This window comes from Artibeus jamaicensis, unplaced genomic scaffold (assembly GCF_021234435.1).
Source record: "Artibeus jamaicensis isolate MK-2021 breed Jamaican fruit bat unplaced genomic scaffold, CSHL_Jam_final contig_391, whole genome shotgun sequence".
In the NCBI taxonomy this organism is placed as follows: Eukaryota; Metazoa; Chordata; class Mammalia; order Chiroptera; family Phyllostomidae; genus Artibeus; species Artibeus jamaicensis.
In genome coordinates this window covers 29,823,625-29,839,128 of record NW_026521814.1, presented here as the reverse complement: position 1 = coordinate 29,839,128, position 15,504 = coordinate 29,823,625, and the positions used below count along the sequence as shown (strand labels likewise).

Genomic DNA, 15,504 nt, shown 5'->3' with positions numbered 1-15,504 from the left:
ATGAAAGCCTTTGTAATTTACTTAATGATTTGTGAAGGTAATCAAAAATGTCATATATTATTTATAATACATACGTCAGTGTGAGTCTATTAGCAAGTCATAGTCTGCCATGCAGAGAATTCTGAAAAATTATCCACCATGCCTTGCTTAACTATGGGACTGTGTAACTTGAATTTATAGAGTTCTGATGAAATTATTTAAAACACAGACTAGATATAGGTGTTCTTGGCCTTCCAAATTAGCAAGGAGTTTAATACCTTCTAATACCTTTTCTAAAATAGAATTTAGATGATAGCTAAGTGTTATATAAACATAGGTTTTATCACACTTCAAGGTATAGCCCATGTCCAACATAATAGCTATATTTCATAAAACATGTAAAATATGATGGAGTATTCTTTATGCAAGTCATAATAAAGTCTCTAATTGTGGGAACACAGGTTTTGATTGTCATATATGAGATCATATTTTACTAGGAATTATTCAGTATGTGGCATTTTAGCTAAAGGAGTGGTATTTGCTTCAGTAATAACTGGGGTCAAAAAGTTTACTGGTTTCTGCAAGCTTGTTGGGAAAGATGTCATAAGAATACAGTAATAAATGTTCAATAAATTCACAGAATTTAAGTTGTTAGTAAATAGACGAGTCTCTTAGTAAATTCCTTTGTATTAAAACTGTATGTTTGAAAAAAGTTTCAGTGTTTATAACCTCTAACAAAATTCTGACCTTGTTGCTATAATAGTTAATTCAAATAAAACTTGAATACTGATATGTTTTCATGTGTAGAGATAAATGTGTGTTTTAAGTATCAATTAGTAAAATGTTAACTCAAAACACTTAGCTTCATGAATATGTTAACATACTTTCACTTAGAGGAGAACTTTTAGAGTCAAGAATTGGGAACACAGTTCTGCAAATGAGAAACAGAAATAATATAATCTTAAGGGAAAAGAAAAATAGAGACTATAGAGTTACTTTTTAAAAAATTTACACCAGCACACATAAGCAGGTTTAGGATAATAAAGGAAGCTATTGAAAGCAAAAGAGAAATATTTATTTTATAATAAAGGTAAGAATGTTTTCCAAGTTTCTATTTTGGCAGCCATTTGTTTCATAATCTAGCTACCAAGAACCAATTCTTCATCATGAAACACTCATTAATGTATTTCAATTAAAGATTCTTTCACTTTCAGGTCTGTGGACCTGATTAAAGCACTTTCTCCTCCCCACATACAGTGCCTTCAGTTTGCATCCTCACTGATTGATTGTGGTTTTGGTGCTAAGATGGTGCTGAAGCTCTGGCATCAGGACAAGCGTGAGTCTAGGCTCTCCTGTTTTACACACTGTATAACCTTAGCCAAGTTACTTAATCTCCCTGGGCCTCAGTTTTTCATCAGTTAAAAAGAAGGACTAATACTTAACAGAGTTCATGGGAACAAAACTTTTGGTTCTCTCCCTTCACCTTCACTTATCGCTGAACTAACAATTTAATAATTTTGCAAAATTATAGCCAGGGACTTCTCCCTTTTTAATAATCCAGAGAGAGGATTTACTGAAGTGGTAGTAGATTTGCTGATATTTCTATTCAAAAAGTTATTATTTTCACAGAGGCATAAAGTTTTAGTCACAAAACTTTACCTGCTATAAAACTTATTTTTCACACTTAGCAATGATGATCCACTTGGTAATGAGCATTAAAGACTGAAATACTAATACCTAGTGTAAGTTTTACTTTCTCACTGCATGGTTTCTCTGAACTCATGAAAGGCAGTTTTGGGGGTGGGTTTTGTTTGTTTTCGGATGGGTTTTTTATAGACAAACATTTATCATTTTCAATTTTAGCTTTAGCTTTTCAGAATTTGAGGCTATGTTATTAGATCATACAAGTTCATAATTCTTATAATTTGTTGCAGTTATTTTTATATTCTCACTTTTAGTAATGATTTTTCCCTTCAATATAGATTGTCTACTATTAATATACCAACTTTCTTTTTTTTTAATTTTAGTTATTTTTCAAGTACAGTTTTTTGTCTATTTCTCCCATCCCAGCCCCCCCTGCCCCGTGCTCCCCACCTCCCTCCCATTTCCTCCCCCCCTAGTCTTCATCCCTGTGTCTTTCATACTTGTTCCTCAAAATCCCTCCCCTTTTTTCCCCTTAAATTCCCTTCCCTCTCCCCTCTGGTCACTGCCCACTTGTTCTCTATTTCAGTGTCTTTGTTTTTATTCTGTTTGCTTGTTTGTTTTATTCTTTAGCTTCCTGTCAAAGGTGAGATCATATGGTATTTGTCCTTCAATGCCTGGCCTATTTCACTCGGCATAATGCTTTCCAGTTCCATCCATGTTGTTTCATATACCAACTTTTTTTGGGTTTATATTTGTCTAGTGTTTCTCCATGTCATATTTTGTTATATTTAGGTACATACCTTTTAACTACATAAGGTCAACCTTTTTTTTTTAATTTTTTTTAAATATTTTATTTATCTTTAGATGGGAAGGGAAGGAGAGAGGGAGAGAAACATCAATGTATGGTTACCTTTCGTGTGTCCCCAGCTGGGAACTGGCCTGTAGGGAACCGGCCTGCAACCCAGGCATGTGCCCTGAACTGGGAATTGAACCACGATCTTTTGGTTCGCAGGCCCATGCTCAATCCACTGAGCTACACCAGCCAGGGCTAGGCCAACCTTTTAAATTTAAGCTTGAACAGTGCTGTCTTTTGACAGAGGTTGATCCTATGATGTTTTATTAAGTTACTGATATACTTGTATTTCTGCCATCTTATCATGGGTTTTCTTTTACCAAATTTTTCATTTTTCTTTGCTCTTTTCTCCTGTCTTCTGTTGGATTGAGTTTTAACATTTATTTTCATATGGCTCGAAAGAAGTACATTCTATTTGTATTATTTAATGATTAACCTAAAATATATAACATGCTTGTTAACTTTCTATCTTTAATATTTACAACTTCTTAACCAATAGGTGCTTCTAGTCTAGTTCAAATAAACCAGAATATTGAAACAATCTTATTCACTGTGTTCCAAAGTAAAAGATATTACCCTTTTAAAATATTTTAATTGGGAAAAATGCATAAGTGGTCATTTTTTAATTGAATGTGTTGGATTAAGAGAACACAACAATGATTCCACTCTATAACAGTCAATCATAAATTAGTTTTTAAAGGTTCATCTTTATGTTAAATCCCACAAACCAGTGACTGTCAACTACAGTCTTAGAAATAGTACAGTATTGAGGAGGTTAGTAATGTTTTCACCACACTATGCACTAGGAAAGGTGGCTTATCCACTTCCAGAGTTTTTCCTAGGGCTGTCCCTCCAGTGTACTCAGTGACTCTTCCAGGCCTTCTGCAGACATCTCATCCCAAAATTCTTAATGACTTGAAGGCAGGTCCCACCCATCTCTCCTTGGAGCTGTAATTTTATTCTTGCAGATGGCACACTTTGTTTCCTGAAATATGCTGACATCTTGTTCTTAAGTGAGGAGGTTTCGTGGACTTTAAAATCCATGGTGACTTCAACTGTGTCAATAAACTAATGGGGGTTAAATTCAACTCATAGCCAAGGATAAAACTTCTATACTATAGCCTTGCCTTGGTGAAGATTCAAGTATGGCTGAACCTCCAGAGACACAGTAGAGAGTACATCATTTCTAATTGTTAAGGCACTGGAAGATCTTTGTGGAGGTCAGCTCTTTTCAATTCCCTCTCCTCATCATGAAAATGTAAGTAGAAACTGATTGATGTGATATAATCTTAAGCAGGTATTTTAAAGATGATCAAAGATTTCCCTTAGATGGTTTCCTTAATTCAAAGGATCTGTACTGGGTAATCCAGAACGACCTAAACGTGAAGGAAGAGCCAGTTTCACCTCCAAATGGGTTAGTGCTATAAAGAGGAAAGCACCTTAGGCTGAGCTTCTATCCTTGGTCTCAGAAAAGAATAAGACACTCTTAAAAGTTAAAATCCTTACTAATTAACCTTAATTAACTTGGTTGTTACTGCTCTGGCCCTTCAAGCAATATTAACCTCCAAATTTGGTGTTACTATTGATAAAAGTTAACCAATCCTATCCCAAGTTTCTGTAAAAGGGGCAAGGCTAGCTGTGTTGTGCTGAAATGACATTTTATGCCATCTTAGTTTTGCAGGGGACTCAAAAACTTTCTAGCACTGATCCCCCTAACCTGTACCCTATCTCCCCACCCCCCAAGCTCTATGAATTAGTTACCCTTTGTTGCAAAAATAGATGCATGGCTATATAGCCACACCCTCTGAGGTCCACTAATACTATTCACTCTGGAAAAAGGGCAATGACCCACCAAGTTTTACAGCACCCTAGACCTCACCAACTAGTTGTTCTATATCTGGTATAACTGTGGAGACGCTGTCTCCAGGAGGCAATTATGTTATCATAAGCAGCTTTATGGATCAAATCTTAGTCAAGAGGCATGGCCTCCCCGATAACTCAGGGTTATACTAATGCAGGCCAACACTGCAACTATATTCACCAGGGGTTGGGCACAGTTCCAGGAAACTATCCCTACCGTAATGCCCAAGGGGGAATCTGTGGAATGCCTGGTGCCGCAACATGCAGCCCAAGTTACTTTAAAGTCCTTCTAGGTGGAGTTCCACAACCTCATCAGCTACTGGCTTTATTTCAGCTTTAGAACTTCCCATATCTAAGGACCTATGTCCCAATCACAGGTACAACTGCAAAAACAAAACAAAAAAAACTACACCAGAGTCCATGTTTCATCCTAGGCCTTCTTGAGTACTTTAGTATCAACTTAATAGACAATTTATCAGTCTCTTCTCAGGCCCTACGGTCACACACTTCTTAATAAAAATGGTGAGTCTCTGACTGGTATGGCTCAGTTGGTTGGAGCATCGTCCCATAAACCAAAAGGTCATGGATTTGATTCCCAGTCAGGGTACACACCTAGGTTGTATGTTCAGTCCCAGGTCAGGGCATGTATAAGAGGCAACCAATCAATGTTTCTCTCCCTTTGAAATCAATAAGCATGTCCCTGGTTGAAGATTTTTTTAAAAGAGAGAGGAAAGGAAATGATAAAGGCTACTTCCAGAATAACAGATTTCCGTGAAATCTGAGGCTGTATCTATTTCTTGTTCCTGCCTGTTCTTGACTTCTATACAGCCACAGGTCTTCTGACTTCCAAGATGCCTAATCTATGAGTTCACTTGTGGAACAGCCTCTAATATAGTATGGTCCAGTTAACCTACAAGGTCTGTCCAGAAGATATTCAGCTATGTAATATGAAAAACAGACATTTAATAAAGAAAATACAAAATACAAGCAACACTGCACATAGGACAATGACACCTCAGTCGTCTTCAAAGTATGCACCTTGGGACCTCACACAATTCTCTCAATCACCATTATGTACCCCATTGTCTTTTCCTGAATCTCATCCACAGTATGGAATCTGTTCCCTTTCAAAGGTGATTTTTGTTTTGGGAAAAGCCAGAAGTTGCAGGGTGCCAAATCTGGGCTGTACAGAGGGCAGGGGTGAGCCACCTGGGTGATTTGATGTTTCAGAAAAAAAATTGCATGAGACAGAATGCATGAGCTGGCACGCTGTCATGATAAAGCTGCCAGTCACCAGTTGCCCATAGCTGTGGCCTTCTGAATCAGCCAGTAGTTTCTGTGGAGGAATGTTCAAGCTTAATGCAAAATCTGATGCAGATTCATTGCTCCACTTGCTCAGTCATTTTGAACAGCTACACAGTACACATGCTCACTCAGCGACATCTACCATCCCCACTGACTATACTACAGTGAAGTTATCTTTGTTCATGCATTTGTATTCCAGTCCACTCTCCTTGGCTGCCCGGTTACATCAGTGTTGCACAAACCATTCTCATTATATTAACAATGGCTGGACTTTTTCTGGACAGACCTCGTATACATTGCCCACAACTTCTTACATGACTTCATAGATAGGACTGTAATCTACTGAGTTGACAGCTTATTACTATAATGTGACATCCTATAAACACCCGATCAGTGGTCTATCATAACCTCCTACAACACTGCCTCCAAGAATAACCTAAAATGAAAATTTGAAAGCCTCAGGGGTCATTATTTGGGAGAAACCTCCTTTCTGGTCAAGGGACCCAAAGGGACCCAGATGAGGGATTAACAGTTCTGAAGGAAGGGGTTCTCAGATGCCTACAAGTTTATCATCTTTTCTCAAAAGCCAATACGATACCCTCTCTTGGAAGGGCATGCCCTCCAATTTTAAGTTTCACCTATCCACGACTTGACATTCTTAAAGTGCTGGATCAAACTGAATAATACATCAAGTACCCAAAGGATAGTTGCTTTACCTCCTACAGAGAATCAAACTGGTTCATCTTCCGTATCACCACAGAATAGGTCAGATCCAACTTACCATACCTCTTCACTCAAAATATCTTGTCTTTGGTAATAATTATGCCCTCTCCTCTTTGAATACCCTATTTGCTTGTGCTGTCCAGTACCACAGATATTCTGTTAGCCATTTAAATGCCTGCACAAATGACAGACAACACAAAAGGAACTCCATTAACACCTAGCAAGCCAAGGCCCTGTGTACTGACCAGCACTAGGCCATAGTAAAACTCAGTCAAGTGGAAGACACTGTGTCTCCATTCATGATAGGAACTGTAAGACTGCTTAAAGGGCACTTCAAAGGCAGAAGTTATCATTACACTGGTTTCCCAAGTATCCTTTGCTTCTCCATGTAAATACATCCCATGTCTTTCACTACGCTACTCTTTCCAGCCCTAGGAGATATTATACTCTATCCTGGGCCCAGTAATCAGCCCTAAAAATCCCAGCAAAAGCCCAAGATTCCATTATAAAGTATAAGGAGTGTCTGAAGGAACATCTGTAGAAACAGTCCTTCCACCTTTAGAATGCCGTGAAGCATTCTTTTTTAAGCAGCGTTCCAAGCAAACTGAAATCTCTCAACAGAAACAGGAACAAAATAGTAGCACATAGAATAAGCTTGGGGGGAACTAGAAGCATAATAATTTAGTAAAGACTCTCTGTGTGCTACCATGCTCAGAATAGCCATTTCAAGGCAAGTTCTCATTTTAAACTTTAGCCTAGCCATGCAATCAATCACCTGAGATATAATGTTGGCTTACTGTGTTGTAATCATTGTATAAATTGATACCTTAACATCTTCTCTGTGGTGTTCCCCTACGGAGCCTTGAAGAGATCCCTAAATCCAGTTTGAGATTTCCTGGAACATCAGTCATTTCGGCCCTTCACATTTACCTTCAACAGATGCAACAGTACATATCTGAATAAGGTACTTACAAATTTTAAACTTTCATAATTTAGGTTAAAAGAGCAAAAGAAATAATCAGTAAAACTTACTTAAAATTTAAAGTAAAGGTACTAACATTTATAACTATTCTATGATTTTTATATTGTATTATAGATCCTGATTGACCAAAAGAAATAATGTGAAGTAAATTATGTACGTGAATAACAAAATTAAGAACTATAAAGGAAATACTGCCCTTTTGAACAATTTAGGTTTTAATCATACCTCTAAATCTGTTACTAAAGTTTAAAATTTTTAACATACCAAGAGCTTCATAATTTATCATAGATAGTTCAAACAAACTTGATACATTTACTTATTAGCTTTTTAAACATTAAATTAAATGCCCTGTTTCAGTAGTCTGAAATGAACTTAAAGACCCTGGTCTTTTTTCATTGATTTATGTAAAACAGCAGTGGTTGCAGTTATCCCTCATTTTAAGAAAAGGAATAAAATTTTTCTTTAAATTCTGCAAAATTCGAAAGCAGAAAACAAATGCATTCTAAAGATTCTAAAACCTCAGTGTTAGTATGTGAGACTAGAGCCATCTACTGGTTGAAGTGTAATATTACAAAGCACAACCTGGACTTAGTATTAACTAAGTATAGAAAATCATGGTTGTAAGAACTGAAAATAAAAACAGGGTCAAAAATCTAGTCTAGGACACTGATTTTTAAAGATTTAATATGAGAATCTCTTTTTAACAGGAGAATCAACTTATATAACAAAGTAGAGCTAAAAGTTGAGGTCAGGGGCCTCCAATCCCCCATTCTAATTTGCCCAGCAGATGACGGGCCAATGGAAAACAAGCCATCAGAGGTAGTCTGGGCAAATAACCTAACTGTGGTTGGGAAGGAGGCACAACAAGAAGGAACAGTGTTAGCAAAGTTGCCTGTTACCCATCATTCCCCCAGAGACGTCTTAGGGACACAGGTGTGCAATGGACAGTGGTTAATGGGCACAGAGAACTGAAGAGGTAGGCGTAGGCACCTGAAAAGGTTGTAAACCTCTTTTCAAAGGGCCATTGCTTATGTGCTCATTTGATGCAACACTTTAGAAACATTAATATAATTTTCCTAAAAATGCAAAATATAATAACAAATTTGCTTTTTTACCACATGCCATAAACCACTAAGAACTGAGTTTTTAGGTCCTATGGGCCTTCACCAACCACGCCCTGGACTGGTCCAGTCGTGGAAACAAGAGCCCAGTTTCAGGTCCCAGCCTCCTCCCTTCAAAAGGGCAAGGATGACCATAGAATCGAGGCAGGAAATAAAGTTCTCCCAGGCCTCTCTCTGCAGCAGAGACTCCCAACCTGGACAGCAGCTTGTCAGCTAGGCTTGGGGTGACAGGCTGGAGCAAAGTTCCAAAGACTCGCAAACATTCCAAGGCCACATGAAGCACAGTACCCAGCCAGGGAGCATCCACTGGGCTCTCCCAGTTCAACTTCCATGGTGCATGCCTTTGCACAAAGCCATTAGTTTGCCGGACACAGCTGGACACTGCCTCCAGAGCCTTATAGATCTGAAAGTTAGCATAGTGGTCTGCTACCTGCTTGGGCAAAGTGGCCACTGCATTCACCAGAGCATAGTCCTCTGCCTGAGCACGAACTGATGGCCCTGCCAACCCTGGCTCACTGGGAAAGCAGGTAGTACAGAAGGCCGGATAGGTCCCTGAAGGATTTATTTTACTGGCAGTGCATCGGTTCAAGAGACCACCCAAAGCATCTGCCAGCTCAGAGTCTAGCAACTTAACCACCTTTTCATCATAGTAATCACAGTCCCAGTTGGGGACACCCTGACGAAGGAGAAAGTAGCGGAAGCCATCCACAGTATAGCGGTCAAGGCAAGTTCTGGGATCCACCACGTTGCCCAAGCTCTTAGACATCTTTTGGCCACAGACTGTCCAGTGGGAGTGGACATAGATGCGGTGTGGTGGGTTCATGCCAGCCCCTAAGAGGAGGGCAGGCCAATAGATAGCATGGAATTTGAGAATGTCCTTGCCTATGATATGAGAGGTGGTTGGCCACCATGACTTGAACTCAGCATCTGGGTAGCCAATTACAGTAAGGTAGTTGACCAAGGCATCCAGCCACACATAGATGGTCTGTGAATCGTCCCCGGGCACAGGAATGCCCCAGTGCAAGTGGCTACTCCTGCGAGAGACTGACAGATCTGGCAGCTCCTCCTCCAGCCACTGAAGGACTGTATGATGGAATGGCTCAGGGGTAATCACCTGAGGGTTGTCCCGCAGCCACCGCTGGAGCGGCTCCCGGAAATGGGAAAGCTTGAAAATGTAATTTTCTTCCTTGGTCCAGGAGACGGGATGACCACTTTCGAGAGATACAGGACCCGAGTCCCCTGATGGGCCTGGCTGCCGGCTGACCTTCGTCTCAGGCAGGAAGCACTCGTCGTTAGCACAGTACCAACCTTCATAGAGCCCCTTGTAGAGCAGACCCCGAGCCTCCAGCACTCCCCAGAAGTGCTGCACTGCCCTCCGGTGCCGGGCCTCGGTGGTGCGGATGAAGTCAGTGGAGGAGATACTAGCGTCCCGGAAAAGCTGCTGGAACTGAGCCGAGACTCGGTCGCACAGCTCAGTCGGGGCCAGGCCCGCAGCGGTGGCTGCCTGCTGAATCTTCAGGCCATGCTCGTCTGTACCGGTGGAGAATCGCGTGGCGACGGCGGTGGGGACTCGGAGGCGACGGTAGCGGCACAGAGCGTCTGCCAGTAGCGCCGAGTACAGGTGTCCAATGTGTGGAGCCGCGTTCACATAGAAAATGGGTGTCGTGAAGTAGGCGCGCGCACCGTGGGCATCCTCGCGGGCACCGAGAGGTTCCGAACTGTAGAGGCGCGAGCTGAAGCAGTCCAGGAGCGAGAGCCTACTGGCCAGCGCGCGTCCTAGGAGCCGCAAGGCAGAAATTCGCAGCATGACGCCCACCCTGCCTAACCGGCGGAGCGGGCGTTCTGGAAGCACGTGCGAAGCGCGCAGGCGCAGCCAGGCGTCTCCGCCGCTTCCGGCCGGAAAGCCAATGGAGTCCGGACGGAGCGTGTGCCCGCCCCCTCTCGGCGGCGGCGTCATCCCCGCCCTCCGCGAGTCACGAACTATGGACCCTGCGCCGGTGATTTGCGGTAGCGCGTAAAGGAGATATAGTTTAGAGGAACTAGGGGAGGTAGGGGAGATTATGAAAGCGGGTAAATCTTTATTTTGTCATAGTATCCTGTATGGTCTGCTTTAGGTTTTAGTTTAATATTTACAGATCTATTTTCCTCTCTAAGCTAAACTGTTTGAGGGCAAGAATTTTGTATTCGGGAACTTCTCCAGCACCAGTCAGTAGCTGGCACAGAGCAGGACACAGTAATTAATGCCTTCTCCATAGTCCCTGGTCGTCATAGGGCTCTGAAACGTCTAAATTTTATCTCAGGACCTAATGGACTCAATGTGAAAGGGGCCAAAGAGAAAGGAAGAAAAAAAAATAATAATTACCTAGAGCACCTAAGGGAAGGATAAGAACTGAAAAGTAAAGGAATTCTTTGAACACCCTCAACATTTGTAGAATCAACAAAAGTATGTTTGTAATGTGCCAAGTCTTTGCCAAAGAATATTTAGATCCAGAGAGGTGGAATGTAATATGACATCACTATGCACATAAGAATCGATTTTACAATTTTTTTTCACAAAATATAGTAATTTTTTAATGGTCTTGGAATTCTTAGAGCAGTTTTTTTCAAGTTTGCTTTTGTTGACAGAACTCGAGCTCTCCCGGGGGAGATGCTTCAGGAGCCCAGAATTGGATTAATAGTAATCCTTTCTTCAGGGCATGCTCTCATCTTTGGGCTATGACTAGCCATCTTTTTCTTTTTCTTTTTTTTAATACTATAATCATTTAACAGTAAAATAGAATGGAACACCTGTGAACTCTCAGCTCAACCTGAGAACTACAAGTGATTCTCTTCAGTGTGGTCCCAGAAGAGCAGCATTTGCAACACTTGGGACCTGGTCAGAAATGCGTACTTAGCCTCCCCCCCCACACACACACACACCTACTGAATCAACTTTTGGGGGTGGGACCCAGTTTTTTAACATCTAGGTTTTAACGAGCTCTCCAGGTGATTCCGATGCACATCAAAGTTTGAGAACCACTGAGCTAGATTACCAGTGACTTAGATGTGTTCCCTTCTCCTTGTCTTCCTGTTCTCCCACAGGTAATCATTGTCGAATTTTGCACTTTTGCATTCATGTTATCACATATATAGTATGTCTAAGCAATGTATGGTTTCATTTTGCTGGTATTTAAACATTTTTAAAATGATACTATACTACTTGTAGTCTTCAGCTTGCCTTTTTTCCCTCAGCATTTTGTTGCTAAGATTCATCCCTGTTTTTTGCACCTAACTCTAGTTAATCCATTTTGACTGCCTTATAATAATTTTAATGGAGGCATAGAGTAAATTGGATCTGATTTATATGGTGATATGGAAATTGGGGCAGTCAGTTTTCAGTAGGAGTTACAATAAGTAAAAATATCCTTTGGGTAGTTAGCTGATGTGCTCCATTTGATTCAGCAGGTAAAACTTAAAGCTGGAGGGTATGTACACCCTTAAGAACTAGGAAACAAGTCCAGGCTAAGTGTCAGAGAAGTCAGGTTCTCCAACAGTTCTCCGTGCCCACACCCCTTTCCTTTCTATGGAATCTATTCTTTAGCATACAAACATGCTATTTTTTTCCTATCTTAAAAAGAAATTCTCAACCCCCACTGCTGCTCCATTTTTTCCTTCCCTTTATAGCAGAACTTTTTGAAATAAATGGCTGTTGATGCACAGTTGAGCTGCTTCAGCTTTTCCTCTTAGGAACACTACTGCAGCATACTTTCTCATGTATATTTCCTTGTACTTATATGCTACAGTTTATCGTGGATATATATATATCTAGGAGTGATACTACTCGGTCACAGAGGATGTGAATGTTCAATTTTGAAAGATAATTAAAAATAAAAAGTCAAAATACGAATCTTAGTCTATGTAACTATTAAGTATGTGATGACTACAGCAATTCTAATCATTAAAAGTATTTTATTCAATAGTGTTTTCAATAATTCATTAATTAACAAGGAAATGTGACTATATTATGGAACTAACAGTACATTATACAGTTAAAACTTAATGTTGTTCTGCTAGCTTGTGAATGCTGGAGAACATAAACTAGCTTTTTGATCTTTGTGTCCACATAGTGCCTTATATGTATAATAGGTGCTCCATAAAAACTTGTTAAATTACTGTTAGATTTACTTTAGACCAGGGCCTCATCAAATAGATTTAATTTAAAAGCTACTGTTATGCAAGAACTTTTCTTTGTAGGAAATGGGTTGATGATACATAATTATCTGTTAGAAACACTAAGACTGGTGAACTCAAGTGATCTAAACTTGAGTTGTAACTGAAAATTATAATAAGCAACCAGTTATGGAGGATGTTTTCATAAGGTCATTCATTCGTTAAAGGACTGAGTCCACACTAGAACACAGGCAAGAATAGATAATACATCTGCATTCATATTCAGCCACATAAAACCCTGCCAGCCCGTGGGGAAGCCCCATTTAAAATACAGAAGTGAGAGACTTCCACCAAGATGGAGGCATAGGCGGAGACGCCGTGCTTTCTCACACAACCAAGTTTAGAGACAACTAAATATTAGCAACAGAAAACACAGAACACAGAAAATTGAACTTTTCAGAAGTCTGTTAACAACAAATTCTTCAGCCTGACTGGTAAGGGGCGAAACCAGCAGCTGGCGGAGTGGAGTAGCACAGGAAAACCCGGTCAGTCGGACTCAGGCGCGCGGAATCCAGGCGCAGGGTTGGACCTAGTGAGAGACCCAGCGACCACGGGGAAACAGCGAGGGAGCAGGGCTGCGGGTTGACTGTGGTCTCGCATTCGTGCGCGGATAGACAAGCGAGGGAGTGGGGAGATTGGATGGGACCCAGCAGGTCTCTGTGGCAAGCTGCAGCGGAGGGCGCTGCCATTTCCCCACTCTGACCCTGCCTCCACATAAACGTCATAACCCAGCGACTCTGAGTGGCCCCGCCCTGCTAAGACTCTGCTCCTCACCCAGCGGTGTGAAACAGCAGAGGGGGCCGCCATTTCCCCGCTCTGACCATGCTCTCACATACAGTGTCACAACCCAGTGACCTAGGAGTCCAAGGCTCCGCTCCTTATACTTAACAGGTGGGAACAGACCAAAAATGGCTCAAGAAGATCTCAAAGCCCCAGAGCCTATAAATCTAAGCAATGAAGAAATAGCAAAACTCTCAGACGCACAGTTTAAAACACTGGTGATCAGGATCCTCACAGAACTGATTCATTATAGCCACAAATTAGAGAAACATGAAGGCGAAACTAATTGAAATGAATGGAATTGCACAGGAAACCAATAGCAATGAAAAGGAAACTGGGACTCAAATCAATGGAGTGGACCAGAAGAAAGCAAATAATGGCCAAACAGAAAAGAGTGAAGAAGCGAGAATTCAAAAAAATGAGGAGAGTCTTAGGAACCTCCGGGACATCTTTAAACGCTCCAACATCCGAATTATAGGGGTACCAGAAGGAGGAAAGGAACAGCCACCAGTGGAAAACTTATTTGAACAAATAATAAAGGAGAACTTCCCCAATCTGGCAAAGGAAATAGACTTCCAGGAAATCCAGGAAGCTCAGAGAGTCCCAAAGAAGTTGGACCCAAGAAGAAACACACCAAGGCACATCATAATTACATTAGCCAAAATTAAAATGAAGGAGAGAATCCTAGAAGCAGCAAGAGCTAAGGGGACAGTCACCTACAAAGGAGTCCCCATCAGACTGTCAGTCAGCTGATTTCTCAAAAGAGACCTTACAGGCAAGAAGGGGCTGGAAAGAGGTATTCCAAGTCATGAAATCCAAAGACCTACAACCAAGATTGCTCTATCCAGCAAAACTTTCATTTAGAATGGAAGGACAGATAAAGTGCTTCTCAGATAAGATCAAATTCAAAGAGTTCATCATCACCAAGCCCTTATTATATGGAATGTTAAAGGGACTTACCTAAGAAAAAGAAGTTAAAAAAACATGAACAGTGAAAGGACAGCAAACTCACAGTTATTAACAACCACACCTAAAACAAAAACAAACTGAAAGGACAGCTAGATCAGGAGTGGAAACATAGAAATGAAGATCTCAAGGAAGGTTAGCAACAGGGGAGTGGGAGGAGGAGAAGGGGGGAGAAAGTACAGAAAATAAGTAGCATAGACAGTAGATAGAAAATAGATGGGGGGCAAGAATAGTATGGGAAATATAGAATCTAAAGAACTTGAGACACATGGTCATAAACTAAAGGGGGGGTAACGGTAGGGATGGGGGGGTAGGGTGGAGGGGAATGAAGGGGGGAATAGAACAACTGTAATGGCATAATCAGTAAAAAAATAAATTAAAAAAATAAATAATAAAATAAAATACAGAAGTGAAAGCTGTCCCTGAAATCTACAGTTGGTGACAAACAAATGTAATTTGGCCCTGGCCAGTGTGAGTTAGTTGGAGAATCGTACTATAAACCAGAAGGTTGCAAGTTCGATTCCTGGTCAGGGCACGTGCCTGGGTTATGGGTTCAGTCCCCAGTCAGGCCATGTGCAAGAGGCAACAGATTGCTGTTTCTCCCTCACATCTGTGTTTTGCTCTCTTTCTCCCTCCCTCCCTTCCCCTCTCTCTAAAAGCAGTCAAAAAAATGTCCTTGAGTGAGGATAAAAATTATATATATAATTCAATACAGAAAAAAAATAACCAGTATTAGAAAACATTTATTCCCAAAATTTAATTATAAGCACTCAATATATGACAAGCCTGGCAAAAATGATGGGTGAGAGATTATCTGTGAAAACAAATGTGGTTGTAACAGTTGGATATCTGTGTGGAGGAGAACTGACTTAGATCCATACCTTACCTTTTATATTACAATTGCCAGATGCATTAGAATAAAATAGGAAGTACGGGTGGGGTGAATAGGTAGAGCACAGACACTTAAGATCGTGAAACTACTGTGTATGATATTATAATGGTGGACACATGTCATACATTTGTCAAAACCCAGGATCTGTACAACACCAAGTACGAACCCTAGTGGAAACTATGGACTAGAG

The 15,504-nt window shown here is 40.8% G+C and overlaps 1 protein-coding gene across 1 annotated transcript; it reads right to left on the bottom strand.

The window, feature by feature from the left end:
• Positions 1-2,136: 2,136 nt before the first annotated feature.
• Positions 2,137-10,341, bottom strand: MARS2 (methionyl-tRNA synthetase 2, mitochondrial). Its single transcript, XM_037167576.2, has one exon. It carries the CDS (start codon positions 10,272-10,274, stop codon positions 8,493-8,495), a length of 1,782 nt encoding a protein of 593 aa, XP_037023471.2. The 5' UTR covers positions 10,275-10,341; the 3' UTR covers positions 2,137-8,492.
• Positions 10,342-15,504: the final 5,163 nt, after the last annotated feature.

Bases quoted from the DNA above. Each gene is read 5' to 3' on its own strand.
- MARS2 (XM_037167576.2), bottom strand. From the start codon at position 10,274: ATGCTGCGAATTTCTGCCTTGCGGCTCCTAGGACGCGCGCTGGCCAGT.